At 60.4% G+C, this 27,944-nt stretch overlaps 1 protein-coding gene across 1 annotated transcript; it reads left to right on the top strand.

Moving 5' to 3' along the window:
• The first annotated feature begins 11 nt into the window (after positions 1-11).
• On the top strand, positions 12-12,747 carry LOC118261572 (zinc finger protein 497-like). The gene is made up of 7 exons (XM_050716654.1): positions 12-39; positions 1,002-1,496; positions 2,592-3,165; positions 3,931-4,045; positions 5,581-5,797; positions 7,901-7,975; positions 10,122-12,747. Exons 1-7 carry the CDS (start codon positions 12-14, stop codon positions 10,979-10,981), a joined length of 2,364 nt encoding a protein of 787 aa, XP_050572611.1. The 3' UTR covers positions 10,982-12,747.
• Positions 12,748-27,944: the final 15,197 nt, after the last annotated feature.

The following is a 27,944-nucleotide window of genomic DNA, read 5'->3' as shown; positions in this document are numbered from 1 at the left end:
GGACGGCGACGATGACGGCGGCGATGGCGTGGCCACCAGGTGGGGGAGGGGACGGGGACGTTTTGGGGGGGGGGGGCACTAAAAGAGGTGGGGGGGGCATGGGGGGGGGGGGGGGGACATGGGGACGGGGGGACACGGCCTTGTTGTCCCCAGGGTGACGTCACCGCGTCCCATGGCCTCCCTTGCCCCAAGACCGACGTCCCCACGACCGATGTCCCCGAGATGACGCCCCCAAATTGAGGTCCCCCCACCCCGTGACCTTCCTTACCCCGAAACCAACGTCCCCTTGATGACGTCCCCAAGCTGACGTCCCCCGACGTCACCTCCCCCCACCCCAGAACCTCCCTCGCCCCAAGACCGACGTCCCCACGACCGATGTCCCCGAGATGATGTCCCCAAGTCGACGTCCCCATGTCCCATGGCCTCCCTTACCCCAAGACCAACGTCCCCAAGACCGATGTCCCCAAGATGACGTCCCCCGGCGTCACCTCCCCCAAGTCCTATGACCTCCCTTACCCCAAGACCAATGTCCCCAAGACCAACGTCCTCTTGATGATGCCCCCAACTTGACGTCCCCAAGTCGATGTCCCCCCCAATCCCATGACCTCCCTTACCCCAAGACCAGCGTCCCTTTGATGATGTCCCCAAAACGATGTCCCCAAGTTGACCTCCTAATGTCCCATGGCCTCCCTTACCCCAAAACTGAGGACCCCAAGACCAACGTCCCCATGATGACGTCCCCAACTTGACGTCCCCCAACGTCACCTCCCCCCACCCCAGAACCTCCCTCGCCCCAAGACCGACGTCCCCACGACCGATGTCCCCGAGATGATGTCCCCAAGTTGTCCTCCCCCCATCCCACAACCTCCCTCCCCCCCCCGCAACGGGTGCCCTCCCCCCCCCCCAACCCCCTCCTCCTCCACCCCACAGCTCCCCGTCGCCGCCGGCCCCGCCGCCGCTCGGCGCCCCACAGCCGAGGCCGCCCCCTCCCCTTGCCGAAGAGGATGGGGAGCAGGAGGACGAGGACGAGGAGGAGGCCGAAGGCAGCGGCGAAGACCTCCCCCGCCGCCCCTACCGCTGCGGCGAGTGCGGCAAGGCCTTCGCCCAGAGCTCCAACCTCCTGAAGCACCGGCGGGTGCACACGGGCGAGCGGCCCTACCGCTGCGGCGAGTGCGGCAAGGCCTTCGGCTGGAGCTCCTCCCTCCTGGAGCACCGCAAAGGCCACGCCGGCGCCAAGCCCCACGCCTGCGGCGAGTGCGGCAAAGCCTTCAGCCGCGGCTCCACCCTCCTGGAGCACCAACGCACCCACACCGGCGAGAAACCCTACCGGTGCGGGCAGTGCGGCGCCCGTTTCAGCCAGAGCTCCACCTTGGTCCACCACCGGCGCACCCACACCGGCGAGCGGCCCTACGGCTGCCCCGAGTGCGGGAGGGCCTTCGGGCGCAAGTCCACCTTGGCCACCCACCGGCGGACCCACACCGGCGAGCGGCCGTACGGGTGCGGCGAGTGCGGGCGCCGCTTCGCCGTCAGCTCCGACTTGGCCAAGCACCGGCGGGCCCGCGGCGGGCAGCGGTGCCGGGATTGCGGGCGGCAGTTCTGCCGGGCCTCGGCGTTGGCGGCGCACCGGGAGAAGGATCACGGCGGGGGTGGTGGTGGGGGTGGGGGTGGGGGTTGGGGTGGTGGGGAGCCTCGGGGCGGTGGGGAGCGGTGTGGTGGTGGGGAACCTCGTGGTGAACCTCATGGTGGTGGTGAACCTCGTGGTGAACCTCATGGTCATGGTGAACCTCGTGGTGAACCTCGTGGTGGTGGTGAACCTCACGGTGATGGTGAACCTCATGGTCATGGTGAGCGTCATGGTGGACCTCATGGTCATGGGGAACCTCGTGGTGATGGTGAACCTCATGGTCAGTGTCATGGCGATGGAGAACCTCGTGGTGGTGGTGAACCTCGTGGTGAACCTCATGGTCACGGTGAACCGCATGGTGATGGCGAACCTCGTGGCGAACCTCATGGTCATGGTGAACGTCATGGTGAACCTCATGGCGATGATGAACCTCATGGTGGTGGCGAAGGTCATGGTGACGGTGGTCATCATGGCGACGGTGGCTGCCACGGTGACGGCGCCCTTCATGGTGGTGCCAAGCCTCCTGGTGACGCTAAAACTCATGGTGACACCAAAACTCAAGGTGACACCAGACCCTGGGGTGACACCAAACCCTGGGGTGACGCCAAACCTCCCAGCGACGCCGCCGAGAGGCCGCACCGCTGCGAAGAGTGCGGCCAAGCCTTCCGCCACGCCGCCACCCTGCTCCTCCACCGGCAGACCCACGCCGGCTCCTTCTCCTGCCCCCTCTGCCCCGAGCGCTTCGAGGGCAGCGCCCAACTGGCCCGGCACCGGCGCCGGCGGCACGGCGCGGCGGCCAAACCCTACCGCTGCGAGGCCTGCGGCAAGTCCTACGCCCAACCGGCCGGCTTGCGGCACCACCAGCCCGAGCAACCCTTGGGTTGTCCCCACTGCGGCGCCTCCTTCTTCTGGAGCTGCCGGCTGGCCCGGCACCTCCGCGCCTGCCGCCCGCCCGCCAAACCCTACAAGTGCCCCGAGTGCGGCAAAGCCTTCGGGCAGAGCTCCAAGCTCCTCCGGCACCAGGTGACCCACACCGGCGAGAAGCCCTACAAGTGCCCCGAGTGCGGCAAGATCTTCAGCCAGAGCTCCAACCTGGCCGAGCACCGGCGGACCCACGGCGCCGCCCGGCGCCACTTCTGCCCGCTCTGCGGCAAGGGCTTCGCCCTCGGGTCCTACCTGGCCAAGCACCGGCTGACCCACACCAGCGAGCGGCCCTACCGCTGCACCGAGTGCGGCAAGAGCTTCCGGCAGAGCTCCAACCTCATCCAGCACCAGCGCACCCACACCGGCGAGCGGCCCTACACCTGCGGGCTCTGCGGCAAGAGCTTCTGCCAAAACTCCCACCTGGCCAAGCACCGGCGCACCCACACCAGCGAGCGGCCCTACCACTGCGGGGACTGCGGCAAGAGCTTCCGGCAGAGCGCCAACCTCCTGGAGCACCGGCACACCCACACCGGCGAGCGGCCCTACCGCTGCGGCCAGTGCGGGAAGACCTTCGGGTGGAGCTCGGCCTTCAGCAAGCACCAGCGCACCCACCTGGCGTGAGGACGGCGCCCGAACCGGCGCGGGACGGGGCCCTCGGCGTGGCCGAGGCTGTGGTTTCGGCTTGGGGAAACATCTCAAGAAGTTCCGGGTCCATTATGGTGGCCTAAATCCGTGGTTTCGTCCTGGGGAACCGTCTCAAGAACTTCGAGGTCCATCAAGGTGGCCCAAAGTCATGGTTTTGTCTACATTATGGTGGCCCAAAGTCATGGTTTCGTCTTGAAGAACCATCTCATGATCTTCAAGGTGGCCCAAAGCCATGGTTTCCTCTTGTAGAACCATCTCAAGAACTTCAAGGTCCATCATGGTAGCCTAAAGACATGGTTTTGTCTATGTTATGGTGGCCCAAAGCCATGGTTTCCTCTTGGAGAACCAGCTCAACACCTTCCAGGTCCATCAAGGTGGCCTAAAGACATGGTTTGGTCTTGTAGAACCATCTCAAGACCTTCAATGTCCATCAAGGTAGCCCAAAGACATGGTTTCATCTTGGAGAATGATCTCAAGGTCCATCACGGTGGCCCAAAGCCATGACTTCGTCTTGGAGAACCAACGCCTTCGAGGTCCATCATGGTAGCCCAAAAACATGGTTTCGTCTTGGAGAACCATCTCGCTATCTTCAAGGTGGCCCAAAGTCATGGTTTCGTCTTGGAGAATGATCTCAAGGTCCATCAAGGTGGCCATAAACCATGGCTTCATCTTGGAGAACCATCTCGAGAACTTCCAGGTCTATCAAAGTGGCCCAAAGCCATGGTTTCGTCTCGTAGAACCATCTCAAGAACTTCCAGGTCCATCAAGGTGGCCCAAAGTCATGGCTTCGTCTATGTTATGGTGGCCCAGAGTCATGGTTTTGTCTTGGAGAACCATCTCAAGAACTTCCAGGTCCATCATGGTGGCCCAAAGCCATGGTTTCCTCTTGGAGAACCATCTCAAGACCTTCAAGGTGGCCCAAAGCCGTGGTTTCCTCTTGGAGAAACATCTCGGGACCTCCAAGGTCCATCAAGGTGGCCCAAAGCCATGGCTTCGTCTTGGAGAACCCCGTGTCCCCGTCCCATCCCCATGTCCCCAAGACCCCATATCCCAGTGTCCCCATGTCCCCAAGACCCCCGTCCCCCTGTCCCCGTATCCCCCTGTCCCCCGTCCCCACCACCCCAATAAATCCTGGTGAACGCTGCTGCTCTGGGCCATACTGGGAGCACTGGGAGGGATTTTGGGGGTGCTGGGAGCACTGGGAGGTGTTGGAGGGGCACTGGGAGCACTGGGAGGGAGGTTCGGGGGGGGGCTGGGAGCACTGGGGGTAGCTTGGGGGGTTACTGGGAGCAACTGGGGGGGAAACTGGGAGCACTGGGAGGGGGTTTGGGGAACACTGGGGGATACTGGGAGCGATTTGGGGGGGTACTGGGAGGTATTGGAGGGATAGTGGGAGCACTGGGAGGGATTTGAGGGGTACTGGGAGCACTGGGAGGTGGTTTGGGAGGGACACGGGAAGGTACTAGGAGCACTGGGAGGGATTTCGGGGGTACTGGGAGCACTGGGAGGTGATGGAGGTGCACCGGGGGGTGGCTTGGGGGTTTACTGGGAGCACTGGGAAGGATTTTGGGGGTACTGGGAGCAACTGGGAGGGATTTGAGGGGTACTGGGAGCACTGGGAGGAGATGTGGGGGAACCCCAGGGGGTACTGGGAGGGATCTGTGGGGCACTGGGAGGTATTGGAGGGATACTGGGAGCACTGGGAGGAGGTGTGGGGGGACATTGGGTGTTACTGGGAGGCACTGGGAGGGACTGGGAGCACCGGGAGGGAGTTTTGGGGGGAACACTGGGGGTACTGGGAGGGATCTGGGGGGCACTGGGAGGTATTGGAGGGATACTGGGAGCACTGGGAGGAGGTGTGGGGGGACATTGGGTGTTACTGGGAGGCACTGGGAGGGACTGGGAGCACCAGGAGGGAGTTTTGGGGGGAACACTGGGGGTACTGGGAGGGATCTGGGGGGCACTGGGAGGTATTGGAGGGATACTGGGAGCACTGGGAGGAGGTGTGGGGGGACATTGGGTGTTACTGGGAGGCACTGGGAGGGACTGGGAGCACCGGGAGGGAGTTTTGGGGGGAACACTGGGGGTACTGGGAGGGATCTGGGGGGCACTGGGAGGTATTGGAGGGATACTGGGAGCACTGGGAGGAGGTGTGGGGGGACACTGGGTGTTACTGGGAGGCACTGGGAGGGACTGGGAGCACTGGGAGGGAGTTTTGGGGGAACCCCAGGGGGTACTGGGAGGGATCTGTGGGGCACTGGGAGGTATTGGAGGGATACTGGGAGCACTGGGAGGAGGTGTGGGGGGACACTGGGTGTTACTGGGAGGCACTGGGAGGGACTGGGAGCCTGGTGGCCTTCCCGTGTCCCCGGGAGCCTTTGCGGCAGGAAGCGCCGCTCGCCCGCCACCATTGTCCGGGCCGGGAAAAAACGACCCCGTTTTGGGTGAAAAAACGCCCGGATTGGGGCTCACCGGTGCCAGGGAGCTCCTGCGGCTCTCGTGAATCTGTCCCCGTTGGATTTGGGGTGAAAAAGGGCAAAAACGGGCCGATCGCTGGCGGTGAGCGGCCGGGGGAGTTAAGCGGCGCGAGGATTGCGTTTTGGGGTGAGAAACGGGGAAAATGGGCCGATGGCTGGGGGAAGGGCGGCGGGAGGGGGTCGAATGCTTATGGGAAGGCATTTTGGGGTGAAAAAAGGGGAAATCGGGCCGCTGGTTTTCAGGTGGGGAGGTGCGGAATTAACTAAATGTGGGGATCGCGTTTTAGGGTGAAAAAGGAGGAAAATGGGCTGATTGCTGCTGAGCAGGCAGGGAGAGGAATTAACTGTTTGTGGGAGGGCGTTTTGGGGTGAAAAAGCAGGAAATTGGGCCGGTCGCCCTGAGGTAGAGGGGTGCAAAATTTACTAATTGTCAGGATTGTGTTTTGGGGTGAAAAGAGGAGAAATCGGGGTGATTGCTACAACGGTGTGGGGGTGCAAAATTAGGTAGTTTGGGGGATTGTATTTTTGTGTGAATAAGGGGGAAAATGGGAAAAATCTGCCGGGCATGCGGGATGGGGATTAGTTAACGGATTGCTTTTTGGGGTGAAAAAGGAGGAATTTGGGCCCCTTGTTATGGGGTGGGGGGGGTCTGTAAAATTAACTAATTGTGGGGATTGTGTTTTGGGGTGAAAATGGGGGAAAATGGGACGATTGCTGCTGGGCCAGCAGGAGAGGGGTTAACTGCTGGTGGGAGGGACTTTTGGGTTGAAAAAGGAGGAAATTGGGCCGATCGCTTCAGGGTGGGGGGGGGAGCAAAATTAACTCATTGTCGGGGTTCTGTTTTGGGGTGAAAAGAAGGGAAATCGGGATGATTGCTGCATGAGGTGGGGGTGCAAAATTAACTAGTTTGGGGGGTGGAATTTTGGGGTGAAAAGGGGGGAAATCGGGCCGATTGCCTTCAGGAATTAAGGTGCGGGATTGATTCATCGTGTGGATTGCATTTTGGGGGAAAAAAGGGTGAAAATGGGCTGATTGCTTCAGGACATGCGGGAATAGGGTTTAAAAATAAGGGGGGGCTATTTTGGGGTAAAAAACAAGGGAAACGGGGTAACATTGCGGGTGTTGGGGGGTCAAAATTAATTAATTGTGAGGATTGTGGTTTGGGGTGAAAAATGGGAGAAATGGGATAATTAGTCCCAGGGTGGGGGGAGTGCAAAATTAACAAATCTGGACGATCAGGTTTTGGGGTGAAATAGGGTGAAAACAGGTCAATTGCTCCTAAATGTGGGGGTGCGAAATTAACTAATTTGGGGGTTATGTTTTGGGGTGAAAAGGGAAGAAATTGAGCCAATTGCTCTCAGGTATAGGGGTGCAAAATTGACTAATTTTTGGGATTGTTTTTTGGGGTGAAAAAGGGCGAAAATGGGGTGATGGCTCTCAGGAATGGGGGTGCGGAATTAATTAATTGGGGGGATTACATTTTGGGGTGAAAAGGGAGGAAATTGGGCCAATTGCTCTCAGGTGTAGGAGTGTAAAATTAATTAACTTTTGGGATTGTGTTTTGGGGTGAAAAGGGAAGAAATTGAACCAATTGCTTTCAGGTATAGGGGTGCAAAACTGACTAATTTTTGGGATTGTTTTTTGGGGTGAAAAAGGGCAAAAATGGGACGATTGCTCTCAGGAATGGGGGTGCGGAATTAATTAATTGAGGGGATTGCATTTTGGGGTGAAAAGGGAAGAAATTGGGCCAATAGCTTTCAGGTGTAAGGGTGCAAAATTAATTAATTGTGGGGATTACATTTTGGGGTGAAAAGGGAAGAAATTGGGCCAATTGCTCCCAGATGTAGGAGTGCAAAATTAAATATTTTTGGGGATTGTGTTTTGGGGTGAAAGGGGAGGCAATTGGGCCAGTTCCTCTCAGGTGTAAGGGTGCAAAATTAATTAATTTTTGGGATTGTCTGTTGGGGTGAAAAAGGGCGAAAATGGGGCGATTGCTCTCAGGTAAAGTTGTACAAAATTAATGAATTCGTGGGGTTACATTTTGGGGTGAAAAAAGGCAAAACCAAAGGAGGCTTTTTTGGGGCGAAAGCAGGAGGTTTGGCGACCGTAATGCGCCCCAGATGAAGGGGATTTTGGGGGAAAAACGGACCGATTTGGGGGAAAAAAAAAAATGCGCTTTTTTTTTTTTTATTTTTTCTCATTTTTGCCCTTTTTTGCCCCGTTTCGGCAGGCGCCGCCATGGAGGGCGGGGAGGAGCCGCGGGGTCCCCGGCGGGACGGGGCCGTCCCCAGCGAGCCCCGCGCAGGTGAGGACGTGGGGCGCGGGGAGCTCCTCGGGGACGGGTTTTTTTTTGGGGCAAAAAGGCGGGAAATTGGGGAAAAAAAAAAAAAAGGGGGCCGGGGAGGTGGTCTTCTGCTGGGAGTGGCCCTTCGTGGTCGTACGGTGAGCCACCAGGAGATGTTCTCCGTGGAGGAACATCTCGATGTGGTCATGGGTGACCCACCAGGAGATGTTCTCCATGGAGGAACGTCTCGATGTGGTCATGGGTGACCCACCAGGAGATGTTCTCCGTGGAGGAACGTCTCGATGTGGTCATGGGTGACCCACCAGGAGATGTTCCTCCATGGAGGAACATCTCGATGTGGTCTTGGATGACCCACCAGGAGATGTTCTCCATGGAGGAACGTCTCAATGTGGTCATGGATGACCCACCAGGAGATGTTCCTCCATGAAGGAACATCTCGATGTGGTCATGGATGACCCACCAGGAGATGTTCTCCGTGGAGGAACGTCTCGATGTGGTCATGGGTGACCCACCAGGAGATGTTCTCCATGGAGGAACATCTGGTGGGTCATCAAACAACCACGTCGAGATGTTCCACCATGGAGGAACATCTCATGGTAGGTCAACGTGTGGCCATGTAGGGATGTTCCTCCATGGAGAACGTCTGGTGCGTCATCGTGTGACCATGTAGAGGCGTTCCTCCATGGAGAACATCTCTACATGGCCATATGTTGACCTACTATGAGATGTTCTTCATGGAGAAGCACCTCTACATGGTCTTACGTTGACCTACCACGAGACGTTCTCCATGGAGAACACCTCTACATGGCCATACGTTGACCCACCATGAGACATTCTCCACGGAGAACGTCTCTACGTGGTCTTACAATGACCCACCAAGACGTGTTCTCCATGGAGGAACATCTCGATGTGGTCTTGGATGACCCACCAGGAGATGTTCTCCATGGAGGAACATCTCGATGTGGTCATAGGTGACCCACCAGGAGATGTTCTCCGTGGAGGAACGTCTCGATGTGGTCATGGATGACCCACCAGGAGATGTTCTCCATGGAGGAACATCTCGATGTGGTCATAGGTGACCCACCAGGAGATGTTCTCCATGGAGGAACGTCTCGATGTGGTCATGGGTGACCCACCAGGAGATGTTCTCCGTGGAGGAACGTCTCGATGTGGTCATGGGTGACCCACCAGGAGATGTTCTCCATGGAGGAACATCTCGATGTGGTCATGGGTGACCCACCAGGAGATGTTCTCCATGGAGGAACATCTCGATGTGGTCATGGGTGACCCACCAGGAGATGTTCTCCGTGGAGGAACATCTGGTGGGTCATCAAACAACCACGTCGAGATGTTCCACCATGGAGGAACATCTCATGGTAGGTCAACGTGTGGCCATGTAGGGATGTTCCTCCATGGAGAATGTCTGGTGCGTCATCGTGTGACCATGTAGAGGCGTTCCTCCATGGAGAACATCTCTACATGGCCATATGTTGACCTACTATGAGATGTTCTTCATGGAGAAGCACCTCTACATGGTCTTACGTTGACCTACCACGAGACGTTCTCCATGGAGAACACCTCTGCATGGTTGTTTGATGACCCACCAAGATGTTCTCCATGGAGGAACATCTCTACATGGCCATACGTTGACCCACCATGAGACATTCTCCACGGAGAACGTCTCTACGTGGTCTTACAATGACCCACCAAGACGTGTTCTCCATGGAGGAACATCTCTACATGGCCATACGCTGGCCTACCATGAGATGTTCCTCCATGGAGAACACCTCTACATGGTTGTTTGATGACCCACCAGATGTTCTCCATGGAGGAACATCTCTACATGGCCATATGTTGACCTACTATGAGATGTTCCTCCATGGAGAACATCTCCACATGGTTGTTTGATGACCCAGCAGACGTTCTCCATGGAGGAACATCTCCACGTGTCCATACGCTGACCTACCATGAGATGTTCTCCATGGAGAACACCTCTACATGGTCACACGACGACCCACCAGATGTTCTCCACGGAGGAACATCTCCACGTGTCCACACGCTGACCCACCAGACCTTCTCCACGGAGAACCCGCCGGTTCCTCAGCCCCAACCCGCCCCCGACCCTTCTCCTCCCCGTTTCCCCCAGCACCACCAACGCCCCCCGGCGACCACCCCCGCGGCTTCATCAACCTCCTGGGCCTCCTGGAGACCGCCGACCGCCCCTCCAAACCCTACCGCTGCACCGAGTGCGGGAGGACCTTCGGCCAGAGCTCCAACCTCCTGGAGCACCAGCGCACCCACACGGGCGAGAGGCCCTTCTCCTGCCCCCAGTGCCCCAAGAGCTTCGGCAGGAGCTCCACCTTGGCCGAGCACCTCCGCACCCACACCGGCGAGAAGCCCTACGCCTGTCCCACCTGCGCCCGGACCTTCAGCCGCAGCTCCACCTTGACCGAGCACCGGCGCACCCACACCGGCGAGACCCCCTTCTCCTGCCCGGAGTGCGGGAGGACCTTCGGGAGGACCTCCAACCTGGTCAAGCACCTCCGCACCCACACCGGCGAGAAGCCCTACGGCTGCGGCCGCTGCGGCAAGACCTTCAGCCTCAGCTCCAACCTGGTCAAGCACGAGAGGACCCACACGGGCGAGAAGCCCTTCTCCTGCCCGCAGTGCCCCAAGCGCTTCAAGAAGAAGACCCACCTGGCCTCCCACCAGCGCACCCACACCGGCGAGCGGCCCTACCGCTGCGGCGAGTGCGGCAAGGCCTTCGGCCAGAGCTCCACCCTCATCGAGCACCAGCGCACCCACACCGGCGAGCGCCCCTTCCGCTGCGGCGCCTGCGGCAAGAGCTTCTGCGTCTCCTCCAACCTGGTCAAGCACCGGCGCATCCACACCGGCGAGAAGCCCTACGGCTGCGGCCGCTGCGGCAAGCGCTTCCGCTACAAGCCCCAGTTCACCCGGCACCTCAAGGGGCACCCCGAGGAGGAGGACCCGGCTTGCGGGCCCTAGGAGGTGGGCCACCGGGGGCCACCGGGTGGTCCGACGTCGCAGCGTTCGTCTAAGAACCCAAGGAACGTCATGGTGTCGTGGCATGGTGGCCACCAAACCGTGGTAGAACCTCAGATGTTGAGCCTGGAGACACGTGGAGGTCGAATATGGACTTGGGAGGTCAGGGTGGGTCCCAGCACCTCAACGGGGTGGTCCACTGTCATGGCTTCCATCTTAGGACCCAAGGAACATCATGGAGTTGTGGTATGGTGGCCACCAAACCGTGGCAGAACCTCAAATGTTGTCTCTAGAGGTTGGTGATGGACTTGGGAGGTCAGGATGGATCCTAGCACCTCAGATGGGTGGTCCACCATCATGGCATTCATCTAAGAACCCAAGGAACGCTCTTGGTGTTGTGGTATGGTGGCCACCAAACCGTGGTAGAACCTCAAATGTTGTCTCTAGAGGTTGGTGATGGACTTGGGAGGTCAGGATGGATCCCAGCACCTCAGATGGGTGGTCCACCATCATGGCATTCATCTAAGAACCCAAGGAACGCTCTTGGTGTTGTGGTATGGTGGCCACCAAACCGTGGTAGAACCTCAAATGTTGAGCCTGGAGACACGTGGAGGTCGAATATGGACTTGGGAGGTCAGGGTGGGTCCCAGCACCTCAACGGGGTGGTCCACTGTCATGGCTTCCATCTTAGGACCCAAGGAACATCATGGAGTTGTGGTATGGTGGCCACCAAACCGTGGCAGAACCTCAAATGTTGTCTCTAGAGGTTGGTGATGGACTTGGGAGGTCAGGACGGATCCCAGCACCTCAGATGGGTGGTCCACCATCATGGCATTCATCTAAGAACCCAAGGAACGCTCTTGGTGTTGTGGTATGGTGGCCACCAAACCGTGGTAGAACCTCAAATGTTGACCCTGGAGACACGTGGAGGTCGAATATGGACTTGGGAGGTCGGGATGGGTGCCAAAACCTCAACAGGGTGGTCAACCGCCATGGGTTCCATCTTAGAACCCAAGGAATGCTCTTGGTGTCGTAGTATGGTGGCCACCAAACCATGGTAGAACCTTGAATGTTGACTATTTGAACCACCTTGAGGTGGATTATGGACTCGGGAGGTCAGGATGGGTCCCAGGACCTCAACGGGGTGGTCCACCATGATGGCGTTCATCTAAAAACCCAAGGAACGCTCGTGGTGTTGTGGTGTGGTGGCCACCAAACCATGGTAGAGCCTCAAATGTTGACCCTTCGAGCCATCTCTAGGTGGATGATGGACTTGGGAGGTCGGGATGGGTGCTGGGACCTCAACAGGATGGTCCACCATCATGGTGTCCGTCTTAGAACCTAAGGAAGGATCATGGTGTCATGGCTTGGTGGCCACCAAACCATGGTAGAACCTCAAGTGTGGCTCCTGGGGACACCAGGAGATGCCTTGGGGACCCCTGGAGACACCGTGGGGACACCTGGAGCCACCATGGGGCCACCAGGAGACACCGTGGGGACATCTGGAGACACCTGGAGATGCCATGGGGACACCAGGAGACACCATGGGGACACCTGGAGATGCCATGGGGACATCTGGGGCCACCAGGAGGCACCATGAGGCCACCAGGAGCCACCGTGGGGACATCTGGGGACAGACGAAGCCACCGTGGGGACACCTGAAGACACCATGGGACCACCACGAGGACATCTGGGGCCACCCTGGGGACATCTGGGGGGGGGGGGGCGTCGCCGTGCTTGGGCCTCTGCGGCAGCAATAAAGGGGCTGGGGTGGCACCGAGGTGTGGTCTGGGGGCGACTGGGAGGGACTGGGGGGGACTGGGGGTGGACTGGGAGGGACTGGGAGGGACTGGGAGGGACTGGGAGGAGCCGTGGGTCGCCGGGGAGGTCCGTAGAGCCCCAGCAGATGGTCGAGGACCACCTGGAGGAGGACGGAGGTGGAGGCGGTGGTGGTTCCTCCAGAGGGGTCTTCGGTGAGGGCCTAGCCCGTGTCTTCTCCTCGCCCACCGGTGGTCGTCAGTGGACCTGTGGGCAATGGGCGATGGGTGGATGGTGGACGGGTGATGTTCTGGAGATGTTCCGGAGATGTCTGAGGGACCTGGGATGTTCTGGAGACGTTCTGGAGATGTTTGGAGGTGGGTGGATGGATGGATGGGTGGATGGATGGATGGATGGATGGATGGAGATGTTCTGGAGATGTTTGAGGATGGATGGACGGATGGATGAAGGATAGATGGAAGTGTTTGGTGATGGGATGGAGATTTTTGGAGATGTTTGGAGATGTTTGGAGGTGTTTGGTGATGGGATGGAGATGTTTGGAATTGGGATGGAGACGTTTGGAGATGTTTGGAGATGGATAGAGGTGCTTGGAGGTGTCTGGAGATGTTTGGAGATACCTGGAGATGTTTGGGGATGGGATGGACGAGTGGATGGAGATGTTTGGAGATGTTTGGAGGTGTTTGGAGGTGTCTCAAGGTGTTTGGTGATGGGATGGACGGCCGGCTGGAGATGTTTGGAGATGTTTGGAGGTGTTTGGAGGTGTTTGGAGGTGGGACGGATGAATGGATGGATGGATGGAGAAGTTTGGAGATGTTTGGAGGCGTCTGGAGATGTTTGGGGATGGGATGGACGAGTGGATGGAGATGTTTGGAGATGTTTGGAGATGTTTGGAGGTGTTTGGAGGTGTCTCAAGGTGTTTGGTGATGGGATGGACGGCCGGCTGGAGATGTTTGGAGATGTTTGGAGGTGTTTGGAGGTGTTTGGAGGTGGGACGGAGATGTTTGGGGATGGGATGGAGATTTTTGGAGTTGGGATGGAGAAGTTTGGAGATTTTGGAGGTGTTTGGAGATGTTTGGAGACGGGATGGATGGATGGATGGATGGATGGAGAAGTTTGGAGATGTTTGGAGGCGTCTGGAGATGTTTGGGGATGGGATGGACGAGTGGATGGAGATGTTTGGAGATGTTTGGAGGTGTTTGGAGGTGTTTGGAGGTGGGACGGAGATGTTTGGGGACGGGATGGCGATTTTTGGAGTTGGGATGGAGAAGTCTGGAGAAGTCTGGAGAAGTTTGGAGACACCTGGAGACGTTTGGAGACACCTGGAGCCGTTTGGTGCCGGCCGGCCGACCAGACGGAGAAGTTTGGGGCCACCCGGCCCCCCCCCAGGTCCCTCCCCGCCCCCCGTCCCTGGGGAGCAGGAAGCTGCCCCCCCCCCCCCCCCAGGAAGGAACCCAAAACCGCGGCCCCTTCCGGGGTGGGGACAGCGCCGGGTCCCCGCGGGGACGGGGCCACCGGTGGGAAGTCCACGTCACCCCCGAGGCCAGCCGGGGGCGGAGGTGACACCAGGGACATCCCCCGGGGCTGTCACATCCGGGACGGACCCCAAATGGGGGGTTGTGGGGTCGGGGGGTTGTGGGGTCATGGGGTTGGGGACACCATGGGGCTGGGGACACCATGGGGTGGTGGACACCATGGGGTTATGGGGCCATGGGGTGGTGGCACCATGGGGTTGTGGGGCCATGGGGTTGTGGGGTCATGGGGTTGGGGACACCATGGGGCTGGGGACACCATGGGGTGGGGACACCATGGGGTGGTGGACACCATGGGGTTATGGGGCCATGGGGTGGTGACACCATGGGGTTGTGGGGCCATGGGGTTGTGGGGTCATGGGGTTGGGGACACCATGGGGTGGTGGACACCATGGGGTTGTGGGGCCATGGGGTGGTGACACCATGGGGTTGTGGGGCCATGGGGTTGTGGGGTCATGGGGTTGGGGACACCATGGGGTGGTGGACACCATGGGGTGGGGACACCATGGGGTGGTGGCACCATGGGGTTGTGGGGCCATGGGGTGGTGACACCATGGGGTTGTGGGGCCATGGGGTTGTGGGGTCATTGGGTTGTGGGGTCATGGGGTTGGGGACACCATGGGGTGGTGGACACCATGGGGTGGGGACACCATGGGGTGGTGGCACCATGGGGTTGTGGGGCCATGGGGTGGTGACACCATGGGGTTGTGGGGCCATGGGGTTGTGGGATCATGGGGTTGTGACACCATGGGGTGGGGACACCATGGGGTGGTGGACACCATGGGGTGGTGGCACCATGGGGTTGTGGGGCCATGGGGTTATGGGATGGGGTTCTGGGGTCATGGGGTTGGGGACACCATGGGGTTGGGGACACCATGGGATGGGGATACCATGGGGTGGTGGCACCATGGGGTTATGGGGCCGTGGAGTTATGGGATGGGGTTGTGGGGCCATGGGGTTGTAGGGCCGTGGGGTGGTGAGGCCGTAGGGTGGTGGGACCATGGGGTTATGGGACCGTGGGGTGGTGGGACCATGAGGAGGTGACACTGTGGGGTTGGGGACACCATGGAGTTGTGGGGTCATGGGGTTATGGGGCCAAGGGGTTGGGGACACCATGGGGTTGGGGACACTATGGGCTTGTGGGGCCATGGGGTTGTGGGACCATGGGATTGTGGGACCATGGGGTTGTGGGATCATGGGGTTGGGTCACCATGGGGTTGGGGACACCATGGGGTGGTGGCACAATGGGGTTTTGGGGCTATGGGGTTATGGGATGGGGGTTATGGGACCATGGGGTTGTGGGACTATGGGTTTATGGGACCATGGGGTTGGGGACACCATGGGATTATGAGTGCCATGGGGTGGTGAACCCCATGGAGTTATGGGGCCATGGGGTTGTGGGGCCATGGGGTGGTGGGATTATGGGGTTGTGGGATGGGGTTTTGGGGCCATGGGGTTTTGGGATCATGGGGTTGTGGTGTCCCCACGGGGTGGTGGCACCACAGGGCTGTGTCACCATGGGGTGGTGTCGCCATGGGGTTTTAGGATCATGGGGTTTTGGTGTCATCAGGGGGTTTTGGTGTCATGATGGGGTGGTGTCACCACGGGGTTGTGTCACCTCGGGGTGGTGTCCCCATGGGGTTGTGGGGCCACGGGGTGGTGTCCCCATGGGGTTTTGGGACCGTGGGGTTGTGGGGCCACGGGGTGGTGTCCCCATGGGGTTGTGGGGCCACGGGGTGGTGTCCCCATGGGGTTTTGGGGCCACGGGGTGGTGTCCCCATGGGGTTTTGGGACCGTGGGGTTGTGGGGCCACGGGGTGGTGTCCCCATGGGGTTGTGGGGCCACGGGGTGGTGTCCCCATGGGGTTTTGGGGCCACGGGGTGGTGTCCCCATGGGGTTTAGGGACCGCGGGGTGGTGTCACCACGGGGTTGTGGGGCCACGGGGTGGTGTCCCCATGGGGTTTTGGGACCGTGGGGTTGTGGGGCCACGGGGTGGTGTCCCCATGGGGTTTAGGGACCGCGGGGTGGTGTCCCCATGGGGTTGTGGGGCCACGGGGTGGTGTCCCCATGGGGTTTTGGGGCCACGGGGTGGTGTCCCCATGGGGTTTAGGGACCGCGGGGTGGTGTCACCACGGGGTTGTGGGGCCACGGGGTGGTGTCCCCATGGGGTTTTGGGACCGTGGGGTTGTGGGGCCACGGGGTGGTGTCCCCATGGGGTTTAGGGACCGCGGGGTGGTGTCCCCATGGGGTTGTGGGGCCACGGGGTGGTGTCCCCATGGGGTTGTGGGGCCACGGGGTGGTGTCCCCATGGGGTTTTGGGGCCACGGGGTGGTGTCCCCATGGGGTTTTGGGACCGTGGGGTTGTGGGGCCACGGGGTGGTGTCCCCATGGGGTTGTGGGGCCACGGGGTGGTGTCCCCATGGGGTTTTGGGGCCACGGGGTGGTGTCCCCATGGGGTTTAGGGACCGCGGGGTGGTGTCACCACGGGGTTGTGGGGCCACGGGGTGGTGTCCCCATGGGGTTTTGGGACCGTGGGGTTGTGGGGCCACGGGGTGGTGTCCCCATGGGGTTTAGGGACCGCGGGGTGGTGTCCCCATGGGGTTGTGGGGCCACGGGGTGGTGTCCCCATGGGGTTTTGGGGCCACGGGGTGGTGTCCCCATGGGGTTTTGGGACCGTGGGGTTGTGGGGCCACGGGGTGGTGTCCCCATGGGGTTTAGGGACCGCGGGGTGGTGTCACCACGGGGTTGTGTCACCTCGGGGTGCTGTCACCGTGCCCCGTAAACCCCACCCCCACCCCGTGTCCATATAGGGCCGGACCCTATAGGGTCACGCGCTCCCGCCGTGGCCGCGCCCCCGCTTTTGCCTTTTCCTCCCTTTTTTTTTGGCCCTCCCCCCTCCCTTTTTTTTTTAGCCCCCCCCCCCCCTCCCCCGCCGTCGCCCGTTTTTTCTGCGCTTTCATTCATTATTTCCTTTTTTCTTTTTTTATTTTTACCCTTTTCTGCCCTTTCTCCCCCCGAATCCTTCCCCACCCCTTCCTTCCCCTTCCCCTCCCTGCCGCCTCCAACTTCTGCTTCGGGGACGGAGCCGGCGGCGACTATGGGGCCGCGGGCGCTGCTGCTCTGCCTGGCCGCTGGTGGGTGGCGCCGGGGCCCTATAGGGGATTTGGGGTGGCTTTGGGTCCTATAGGGGATTTGGGGTGGCACCAGGTCCTGTAGGGGATTTGGGGTGGCTCTGGGTCCTATAGGGGATTTGGGGTGGCTCTGGGTTCTATAGGGGATTTGGGGTGGCACCAGGTCCTGTAGGGGATTTGGGGTGGCTCTGGGTCCTATAGGGGATTTGGGGTGGCTTTGGGTCCTATAGGGGATTTGGGGTGGCACCAGGTCCTGTAGGGGATTTGGGGTGGCTCTGGGTCCTATAGGGGATTTGGGGTGGCACCAGGTCCTGTAGGGGATTTGGGGTGGCTTTGGGTCCTATAGGGAACATGGGGTGGTGCCAGGTCCTATAGGGGTTTGGGGTGGCTCTGGGTCCTATAGGGGATTTGGGGGGTCTCTGTGTTCTATAGGGGATTTGGGGTGGCACCAGGTCCTGTAGGGGATTTGGGGTGTCTCTGTGTTCTATAGGGGATTTGGGGTGGCACCAGGTCCTATAGGGGGCATGGGGTGGCGCTGGGATTTCTGTGTCCCTATAAGGGATGTGGGGTGGCTCTGGGTCCTATAGGGGATGTGGGCTGGCACCGGGAGCTCTGGATTCCTTTAGGGGATTGAGGGTGGGGCCGGGTCCTATAGGGGACATGGGGTGGCTCTGGGTCTTATGCGGGATGTGGGGTGGCACCAGGAGCTCTGGATCCCTATAGGGGATGTGGGGGGGGGTGCCGGGTCCTATAGGGGGTGAGAGGTGTCTCTGGGTCCCTATAGGGGATGAAGGGTGGCACTGGGACCTGGGAGTCCTATAGGGGATGTGGGGCAGCTCTGTGTCCCTATAGGGGATGTGGGGTGACTCTGGGTCCCTATAGGGAATGTGGGGTAGCTCTGGGTCCTGTGGGGGACATGGGGTGGCTCTGGGTCCTATAAGGGATGTGGGGTGGCACTGTGTCCTATAGGGGATGAGAGGTGGCACCAGGAGCTCTGGGTCCTATAGGGGACGTGGGGTTGCACCGGGTCCTTATAGGGGACATGGGGTGATGCTGGGTCCTATAGGGGGTGTTGGGTGGTGTCAGGAGCTTTGTGACCCTACAGGGGACGTGGTGTGGCTCTGGGTCCTATAGGGGATGTGGGGTGGCACCGGGAGCTCTGTGTCCCTATAGAGGACGTGGGGTGGTGCTGACACTCTGTGTCCCTACATGGGATGTAGGGTGGCACTGGGACCTGAGAGTCCTATAGGGGATGTGGGGTGGCACTGGGAGCTCTGTGTCGCCATGGGAGTAGCACTGGGAGCTCTGTGTCCCTATTGGGGACATAGGGTGGCGCCAGAGCTCTGTGTCCCTATAGGGGATGTGGGGTGGCACCAGGAGCTCTGTGTCCCTGTTGGGGACATAGGGTGGCGCCAGAGCTCTGTGTCCCTATAGGGGATGTGGGGTGGCACCAGGAGCTCTGTGTCCCCATGGCAGTAGCACCAAGAGCTCTGTGACCCTACAGGGGATGTGGGGTGGCTCTGGGTCCTATAGGCGACATGAGATGGAACTGGGACTTGGGGGTCCTATAGGGGATGTGGGGTGGCTCTGGGAGCTCTGTGTCCTATGGGGGATGTGGGGTTGGGCTGGGATCTGGGGGTCCTATAGGGGATGTGGGGTGGGTCTGGGTGCTATAGGGGACGTGGGGTAGGTCTAGGTCCTATGGGGGATGTGGGGCGGCTCTGGGAGCTCCGTGTCCCTATAGGGGCCATGGGGTGGCACTAGGTCCTATAGGGGACATGGGATGGGACCAGGACTTGGGGGTCCTATAGGGGACATGGGGTGGGTCTAGGTCATATGGGGGACGTGGGGTGGCTCTGGGAGCTCCGTGTCCCTATAGGGGCCATGGGGTGGCACTAGGTCCTATAGGGGACATGGGATGGGACCAGGACTTGGGGGTCCTATAGGGGACGTGGGGTGGGTCTAGGTCATATGGGGGACGTGGGGTGGCTCTGGGAGCTCTGTGTCCCTATAGGGGACGTGAGGCGGCACTGGGTCCTATAGGGGCCATGGGGTGAGACCAGGACTTGGGGGTCCTATAGGGGACATGGGGTGGCACTAGGTCCTATAGGGGACATGGGGTGAGACCAGGACTTGGGGGTCCTACAGGGGACATGGGGTGGCACTAGGTCCTATAGGGGACATGGGGTGGGACCAGGACTTGGGGGTCCTATAGGGGACGTGAGGTGGCACTAGGTCCTATAGGGGCCATGGGGTGGGACCAGGACTTGGGGGTCCTATAGGGGCCATGGGGTGGCGCTAGGTCCTATAGGGGCCATGGGGTGGGACCAGGACTTGGGGGTCCTATAGGGACCATGGGGTGGCGCTAGGTCCTATAGGGGCCATGGGGTGGGACCAGGACTTGGGGGTCCTATAGGGGACGTGAGGTGGCACTAGGTCCTATAGGGGCCATGGGGTGGGACCAGGACTTGGGGGTCCTATAGGGGCCATGGGGTGGCACTAGGTCCTATAGGGGCCATGGGGTGGGACCAGGACTTGGGGGTCCTATAGGGGCCATGGGGTGGCGCTAGGTCCTATAGGGGCCATGGGGTGGGACCAGGACGTGGGGGTCCTATAGGGGACGTGGGGTGGCCCCAGGAGCTCCGTGTCCCCGATGTCCCCCCAGCGCTCTCCTCCTGCCATGGCCCCGGCGTGGACGTGGACACGGTGACCGTCTTCCGCGGGGACGCCGCGGGGGCCTTCGGGCACAGCGTGGCCCAGTTCGGCACCACCGATGACGGCGGGTGAGCACCGGCCTTGGGGACGAAGGACCCCATGGTAGACCCCCAAATCCTCCTTTTTCACCCCCAAATCCTCTTTTTTCCACCCCCAAATCCTCCTTTTTCACCCCCAAATCCTCTTTTTTCCACCCCCAAATCCTCTTTTTTCCACCCCCAAATCCTCTTTTTTCACCCCCAAATCCTCCTTTTTCACCCCCAAATCCTCTTTTTTCCACCCCCAAATCCTCTTTTTTCACCCCCAAATCCTCCTTTTTCACCCCCAAATCCTCTTTTTTTTCATCCCCAAATCCTCTTTTTTCACCCCCAAATCCTCCTTTTTCACCCCCAAATCCTCTTTTTTTCACCCCCAAATCCTCCTTTTTCCACCCCCAAATCCTCTTTTTTCACCCCCAAATCCTCCTTTTTCACCCCCAAATCCTCTTTTTTTCACCCCCAAATCCTCCTTTTTCACCCCCAAATCCTCCTTTTTCACCCCCAAATCCTCTTTTTTTCATCCCCAAATCCTCTTTTTTCACCCCCAAATCCTCCTTTTTCACCCCCAAATCCTCTTTTTTTCATCCCCAAATCCTCTTTTTCCACCCCCAAATCCCCTTTTTTCACCCCCAAATCCTCCTTTTTCACCCCCAAATCCTCTTTTTTTCACCCCCAAATCCTCCTTTTTCACCCCCAAATCCTCTTTTTTCACCCCCAAATCCTCCTTTTTCACCCCCAAATCCTCCTTTTTCACCCCCAAATCCTCTTTTTTCCACCCCCAAATCCTCTTTTTTCACCCCCAAATCCTCCTTTTTCACCCCCAAATCCTCTTTTTTTCACCCCCAAATCCTCCTTTTTCACCCCCAAATCCTCTTTTTTTCACCCCCAAATCCTCCTTTTTCACCCCCAAATCCTCCTTTTTCCACCCCCAAATCCTCTTTTTTCACCCCCAAAATCCCCCACCCCGCAGGATCCTGGTGGGCGCCCCGCTGCAGGGGTCGGGGACGATTTTCCGGTGCCGGCCCCTCTCCGGGAGCTGCCAGGAAGTGGATGTCACCGGTGAGGACCCCCAGTTGTCTGCCCCCCCCCCCGACCCCAAAAAGGGACATTTTGGGTCCCCGAGGGTCTCACTCCGCGTCTCTGTAGGGTCGCCGAAGGCGGTCAACTCGTCCATGGGGTTGACGGTGGCCGCGGGGGACAACGGGGTCCTGGTGAGTGTCGGAGGGGGTGTCGGGGGGATTTCACCCAAAATTGGGCTGTTCGGGGTGGTATCAAGGGTTTTTCACCCAAAAGGGGTTCATTTGGGGTGGTGTCAAGAAGATTTCACCCAAAATTGGTCCATTTGGGGTGATACCAAAGGGTTTTTCACCCAAAGTTGGTCTATTTGGGGTGGTATCAAGGGTTTTTTCACCCAAAATAGGTCCATTTATGGTGATATCAAGGCGATTTCACCCAAAATTTGTTCATTGGGGTGATATCAAGGAGATTTCACCCACATTTGGTCCATTTCTGGTGATATCAAGGGTTTTTCACCCCAAATTGGTCTATCTGGGGTGATATCAAATGTTTTTCACCCCAAATTGGTCCATTTGGGTGATATCAAGGGTTTTTCACCCCAAAATTGGTCTATTTGGGGTGATATCAAGAGTTTTTCACCCCACTTGATTTTTGGGGTCTCCCCGCTGGTTTTTGGGGTCTCCCTGCTGATTTCTGGGGTCTCCCCGCTGATTTTTGGGGTCTCCCCCCTGATTTTCAACGTCTCCCCGCTGATTTCTGGGATCTCCCCACTGTTTTTTGGGGTCTCCCCGCTGATTTTTGGGTCTCCCTGTTGATTTCTGGCGTCTCCCTGCTGATTTTTGGGGGTCTCCCCGCTGATTTTTGGGTCTCCCCACTGATTTTTGGGGTCTCCCTGCTGATTCCTGGGATCTCCCCGCTGTTTTCTGGGGTCTCCCTGTTGATTTTTGGGGTCTCCCCGCTGATTTTCAGGGTCTCCCTGTTGATTTCTGGCGTCTCCCTGCTGATTTTTGGGGTCTCCCCGCTGATTTTTCGGGTCTCCCCACTGATTTTTGGGGTCTCCCTGCTGATTCCTGGGATCTCCCCGCTGTTTTCTGGGGTCTCCCTGTTGATTTTTGGGGTCTCCCGCTGATTTTCAGGGTCTCCCTGTTGATTTCTGGCGTCTCCCTGCTGATTTTTGGGGTCTCCCCGCTGATTTTTCGGGTCTCCCCACTGATTTTTGGGGTCTCCCTGCTGATTCCTGGGATCTCCCCGCTGTTTTCTGGGGTCTCCCTGTTGATTTTTGGGGTCTCCCGCTGATTTTCAGGGTCTCCCTGTTGATTTCTGGCGTCTCCCTGCTGATTTTTGGGGTCTCCCCGCTGGTTTTTGGGGTCTCCCTGCTGATTTCTGGGGTCTCCCCGCTGATTTCTGGGATCTCCCCACTGTTTTTTGGGGTCTCCCCGCTGATTTTTGGGTCTCCCCACTGATTTCTGGCGTCTCCCTGCTGATTTCTGGGGTCTCCCCGCTGATTTTTGGGTCTCCCCACTGATTTTTGGGGTCTCCCTGCTGATTCCTGGGATCTCCCCGCTGGTTTTTGGGGTCTCCCTGTTGATTTTTGGGGTCTCCCCGCTGATTTTCAGGGTCTCCCTGTTGATTTCTGGCGTCTCCCTGCTGATTTTTGGGGTCTCCCCGCTGGTTTTTGGGGCCTCCCCGATGATTTTCGGGGTTTTCCCGCTGATTTTTGGGTCTCCCCACTGATTTTTGGGCTCTCCCCGGTGGTTTTTGGGTCTCCCAGTTGATTTTTGGGGTCTCCCCGCTGATTTTCGGGGTCTCCCCACCCCACAACCCCAGGCGTGCGGCCCCACGGTGCCCCAAGCCTGCGGGGAGAACCTCCACCTCAACGGCTTCTGCGTCCTCCTCGACGTCAACCTCCAGCAGCTCCAACGCATCCCGGCCTCCCAACCAGGTACGGGGGGACACCAAGGGTGGGACACGTCGGGGACGTCCCCGTTGGCCATGGGGACATCGCCGTGGTCCCTCTAGGGTGCCCCAAACGTTCTTCAGACGTGGCGCTCCTCATCGATGGCTCGGGGAGCATCAACGACCAGGAATTCCAGACGATGAAGACCTTCATTGCCGAGGTGATGAAGAGGTTCCAGGGCATGGACACGCAGGTACCGCCCACGCGGGTGGCCCTTCAGGTTCTTCGTCCCCGTCGTGTCCTCCCGGGGTTCCTCTGCTCCTCTTGGTGTTGCGTGGGGGTCTTCGTGATGGGGTGAGGTGGTGGGGTCTTCTTCTGGTGGTGTTCTCCCATGGTTCTTCACCATGGGGTCTTTTGGTTGGGTTGTCCCATGGTTCCTCACGATGGGGTCTTCTGGTTGGGTTCTCCCATGGTTCCTCACATTGGGGTGACGCATTGGGGTCTTCTTCTGGTTGGGTTCTCCCATGGTTCCTCACGTTGGGGTGACGCATTGGGGTCTTCTTCTGGTTGGGTTCTCCCATGGTTCCTCACAACGGGGTCTTCTGTTTGTCTTCTCCCATGGTTCCTCTTGATGCGGTGACGCGTTGGGGGTCTTCCTCTGGTGGTGTTCTCCCATGGTTCCTCATGATGGGGTCTTCTGGTTGGGTTCTCCCATGGTTCCTCACACTGGGGTGTTGGGTTGGGGTCTTCTGGTTGTCCTCTCCCATGGTTCCTCATGACGGGGTCTTCTGGTTGGGTTCTCCCATGGTTCCTCACGCTGGGGTGACGCGTTGGGGTCTTCTTCTGGTTGGGTTCTCCCATGGTTCCTCACGCTGGGGTGACGCGTTGGGGTCTTCTTCTGGTTGTCCTCCCCTTGCAGTTTGCCCTCACCCAGTTCTCCGACAAGATCGTGGAGCACTTCAACTTCAAGACCTTCCAGAGGTCCCGGGACCCCATCAGCCTGGTGAGGAAGGTCGGGCAGCTCCAAGGCTTCACCTTCACCGCCTCGGCCATCCGGAAAGTTCTGTGAGTCCCGTGGCTTTGTCCCACCCGTGAAGGTCCAACCCCACCCCAGGTCCCTCACCCCGGTGTCCTCCATCTCCTGGTGCAGGACGGAGACGTTTCAGCCCGGCAAAGGGGCGCGAGAAGACGCCAGCAAGGTCCTCATCGTCGTCACGGACGGGAAGAAGTTTCGGGACCAGCTGACCTACGAGGACGTCATCCCGTTGGCCAACAGCATGGGGGTCACGCGCTACGCCATCGGGGTGAGGGGCCTGGGTGACCAAAGCCACCGGCGAGTGGTCTCCAACCACCGCCATCCATCCCGAAACATCTCCATCCATCCATCCAACCACTCCCAGATGTCCTAGAACATCTCCAAACATCTCCATCCATCCTGAAACGTCTCCATCCATCCACCCAACCACTCCCGGGTGTTCTAGAACATCTCCGAACATCTCCATCCATCCCATAACAGCTCCATCCATCCATCCCCATCATCTCCATCCATCCATCCATCCGTCCTTCCATCCATCCATCTCTAGACAGCTCCATCCATCCGCCCAACCTCTCCCAGATGTTCTAGAACATCTCCAGAACATCTCCACCCATCCCAAAACAGCTCCACCCATCCACCCAACCACTCCCAGATGTTCTAGAACATCTCCAGAACATCTCCACCCATCCCAAAACAGCTCCATCCATCCCAAAACATCTCCATCCATCCATCCAACCACCCCCAGATGTTCTAGAACATCTCCAGAACATCCCCATCCATCCCAAAACAGCTCCACCCATCCACCCAACCACTCCCAGATGTTCTAGAACATCTCCAGAACATCCCCATCCATCCCAAAACATCTCACCCATCCACCCAACCCCTCCCAGATGTCCTCAAACACCTCCAGAACATCTCCACCCACCCGTCCCTCCCTCCACCCAGCCCCAAACTTCTAAACCACCTCCAAACCCCCCCCGCCCCCCCACCCCAAACCATCTCCCCACCCCCACCCCACCCCCACCCCCACCCACCCCCCGCCCCTCCCCGGCCGCAGGTGGGCGACGCCTTCCGGCAGCCCGACGCCGTGGCCGAGCTCCACGCCATCGCCTCGGCGCCCCCCGAGGACCACGTCTTCCGCGTGGACAACTTCGACGCCCTGCAGGGCATCCAGAACCAGCTGCAGGAGAAGATCTTCGCCATCGAGGGTACCGGGGGGGGGGGGCTCCGGGGGGGTGGGGGGGCCCCAAAACCAGTTTGGGGGCCGACCCCCCCCCCCCACCGTCACCCTTGGGTGTCCCCCTCCAGGCACCCAGTCCGCCCTCGGCAGCTCCTTCCAGCTGGAGATGGCCCAGGAGGGCTTCAGCGCCCTGCTCACCCCCGTGAGTGTCCCCGACCGCCCCGCGCCCCCCGCCCCCCGCCCCTCCCCCCCCCCCCGCCCCCCCCACCGGTCCCCTCCCGGTCCGTACTGGTGCAGGAGGGGCCCGTACTGGGAGCGGTGGGCGCCTACGACTGGTCCGGAGGGGTCTTCGTCTACGGCCCCAGCGGGAAGCCCACCTTCGTCAACGCCTCCCGAGGCGCCGGGGACATGAGCGACGCCTACCTGGGTGAGGGGCGGGGGGGGGCGGGTCCCGGGGGGGGCTTGGGGGCGTTGGGGTCACCGGGGGGGCTTGGGGACGTTGGTGTCCCCATGGGGGTCTTGGGGGCTTTGGGGTCCCCATGGGGGGTCTTGGGGGTCTTGGTGTCCCCTTGGGGGTCTTGGGAGTCTTGGGTTCCTCGTGGGGGGCTTGGGGGTGTCAGGGTCACCGGGGGGGGTTTTGGGGTCACCGGGGGGGTCTTGGGGTCACCGGGGGGTTTTGGGGGTTTTGGTGTCCCCGTGGGGGTCTTGGGGGTGTCGGTGTCCCAGTGGGGGTCTTGGAGACGTCGATGTCCCCATGGGGGTCCTGGGGGTCTTGGGGTCCTCGTGGTGGTCCTGGGGGTCTCGGTGTCCCCATGGGGGTCTTGGGGGTGTCAGGGTCACCGTGGGGGGCTTGGGGGCGTCGGGGTCACCGGGGGGCTCTTGGGGTCACCGGGGGGGGGCTTGGGGTCACCGGGGGGGGCTTGGGGACGTCGGTGTCCCCGTGGGGGTCTTGGGGGCTTTGGTGTCCCCTTGGGGGTCTTGGGAGTCTTGGGTTCCTCGTGGGGGGCTTGGGGGTGTCAGGGTCACCGGGGGGTCTTGGGGTCACCGGGGGGGTCTTGGGGTCACCGGGGGGGTTTTGGGGGTTTTGGTGTCCCCATGGGGGTCTTGGGGGCTTTGGGGTCCCCATGGGGGTCTTGGGGGTCTTGGTGTCCCCTTGGGGGTCTTGGGGGTCTTGGGTTCCTCGTGGGGGGCTTGGGGGTGTCAGGGTCACCGGGGGGGTCTTGGGGTCACCGGGGGGGTCTTGGGGTCCCCATGGGGGTTTTGGGGGTTTTGGTGTCCCCACGGGGGTCTTGGTGTCCCCACGGGGGTCCTGGGGGTGTCGGTGTCCCCATAGGGGCACTGGGGTCCCCCCGGGGGTCTTAGGGTTGGTGCTGTCCCCCCGGGGGTCCCCACGTGGGGCTGGGGACTTTGGGGTCCCCCCCGGGGGTCCCGGGGGACGTCAGGGGTCTCGGGGCCTCGCGTTCCCGGGGCTCTCGTCCCCCCCCCCCGACCCCCTGGGCCCCTCGGTGGCCCCCCGCGAGCCCCCCTGGGGACATCGGCGTCCCCCCGCGAGCCCCCCCGGGGGGGGGGCCACCACCACCGCCGCCCCCTCCCCCCCCCCCCCCCCATGGGACGCCCCCCCCCCTGACCCCGCTGTGCCCAGGCTACGCGGCCGAGTCCCTGTCCCTGGGGGGCAGCCGGGCGCTGGCGCTGGGGGCCCCCCGCTACGGCCACGTCGGCCGCCTCCTCCTCTTCGGCCTCCGCCGCGGCCCCACGGACACCTGGGAGCTCCTGGCCGACGCCGTGGGGCAGCAGGTAAGGGGGGGGGCCGCCGGGGGGGGGGGGGGACCCCGGCGACCCCCCCCCCCCCCCCCGCTGACCCCGCTGCCCGCAGGTGGGCTCCTACTTCGGGGCGTCCCTGTGCGCCCTGCCCCCCCGGGGGGGCGGCTCGGCGGGGGCGCTGCTGGTGGGGGCCCCCATGTTCTACGGGGACGGCAGCGGGGGGCGCGTGGTCGTCTGCGGGCTGCCGCCGAAGGTAGGGGACCCGGCGCAGCCCCACCCGACCCCAAAGCGACCCCAAAGCGACCCCAAAGCGACCCCAAATCGACCCCAAATCGACCCCAAATCGACCCAACCCGACCCCAAATCGACCCCAACCCGACCCCAACCCGACCCCAAATCGACCCCAAATCGACCCAACCCGACCCCAAATCGACCCCAAATCGACCCAACCCGACCCCAAATCGACCCCAAATCGACCCCAAATCGACCCCAAATTGACCAACCCGACCCCAAATCGACCCCAAATCGACCCCAAATCGACCCAACCCGACCCCAACCCGACCCCATATCAACCCCAAATCGACCCAACCCAATCAGACTCCAAATCGACCAACCCGACCCCAAATCGACCCCAAATCGACCAACCTGACCCCAACCCGACCCCAAATCGACCCCAAATCGACCCAACCCGACCCCAACCCGACCCCAAATCGACCTCAAATCGACCCAACCCAACCCCAACCCGACCCCAAATCAACCCAACCCAACCAGACCCCAATCGAATAACCCAACCCCAAATTGACCAACCTGACCCCAAATCAACCAACCCGACCTCAACCCGACCCCAAATCGACCCCAAATCGACCCCAAATCGACCCCAAAT

The sequence above is a fragment of the Cygnus atratus genome, unplaced genomic scaffold (assembly GCF_013377495.2).
Source record: "Cygnus atratus isolate AKBS03 ecotype Queensland, Australia unplaced genomic scaffold, CAtr_DNAZoo_HiC_assembly HiC_scaffold_138, whole genome shotgun sequence".
Taxonomy (NCBI): Eukaryota; Metazoa; Chordata; class Aves; order Anseriformes; family Anatidae; genus Cygnus; species Cygnus atratus.
This window is presented reverse-complemented; position numbering and strand designations above follow the sequence as displayed.

What these genes read in the sequence shown, in the direction of transcription:
- LOC118261572 (XM_050716654.1), top strand. Translation starts at nt 12, where the DNA reads ATGACGGCGGCGATGGCGTGGCCACCAG. An exon ending in ACCATCTCAAGAACTTCCAG is followed by an intron (nt 4,046 to 5,580) that starts GTCCATCATGGT and finishes CCTTTGCGGCAG; the next exon opens with GAAGCGCCGCTCGCCCGCCA. An exon ending in CCCCAGCGAGCCCCGCGCAG is followed by an intron (nt 7,976 to 10,121) that starts GTGAGGACGTGG and finishes CGTTTCCCCCAG; the next exon opens with CACCACCAACGCCCCCCGGC.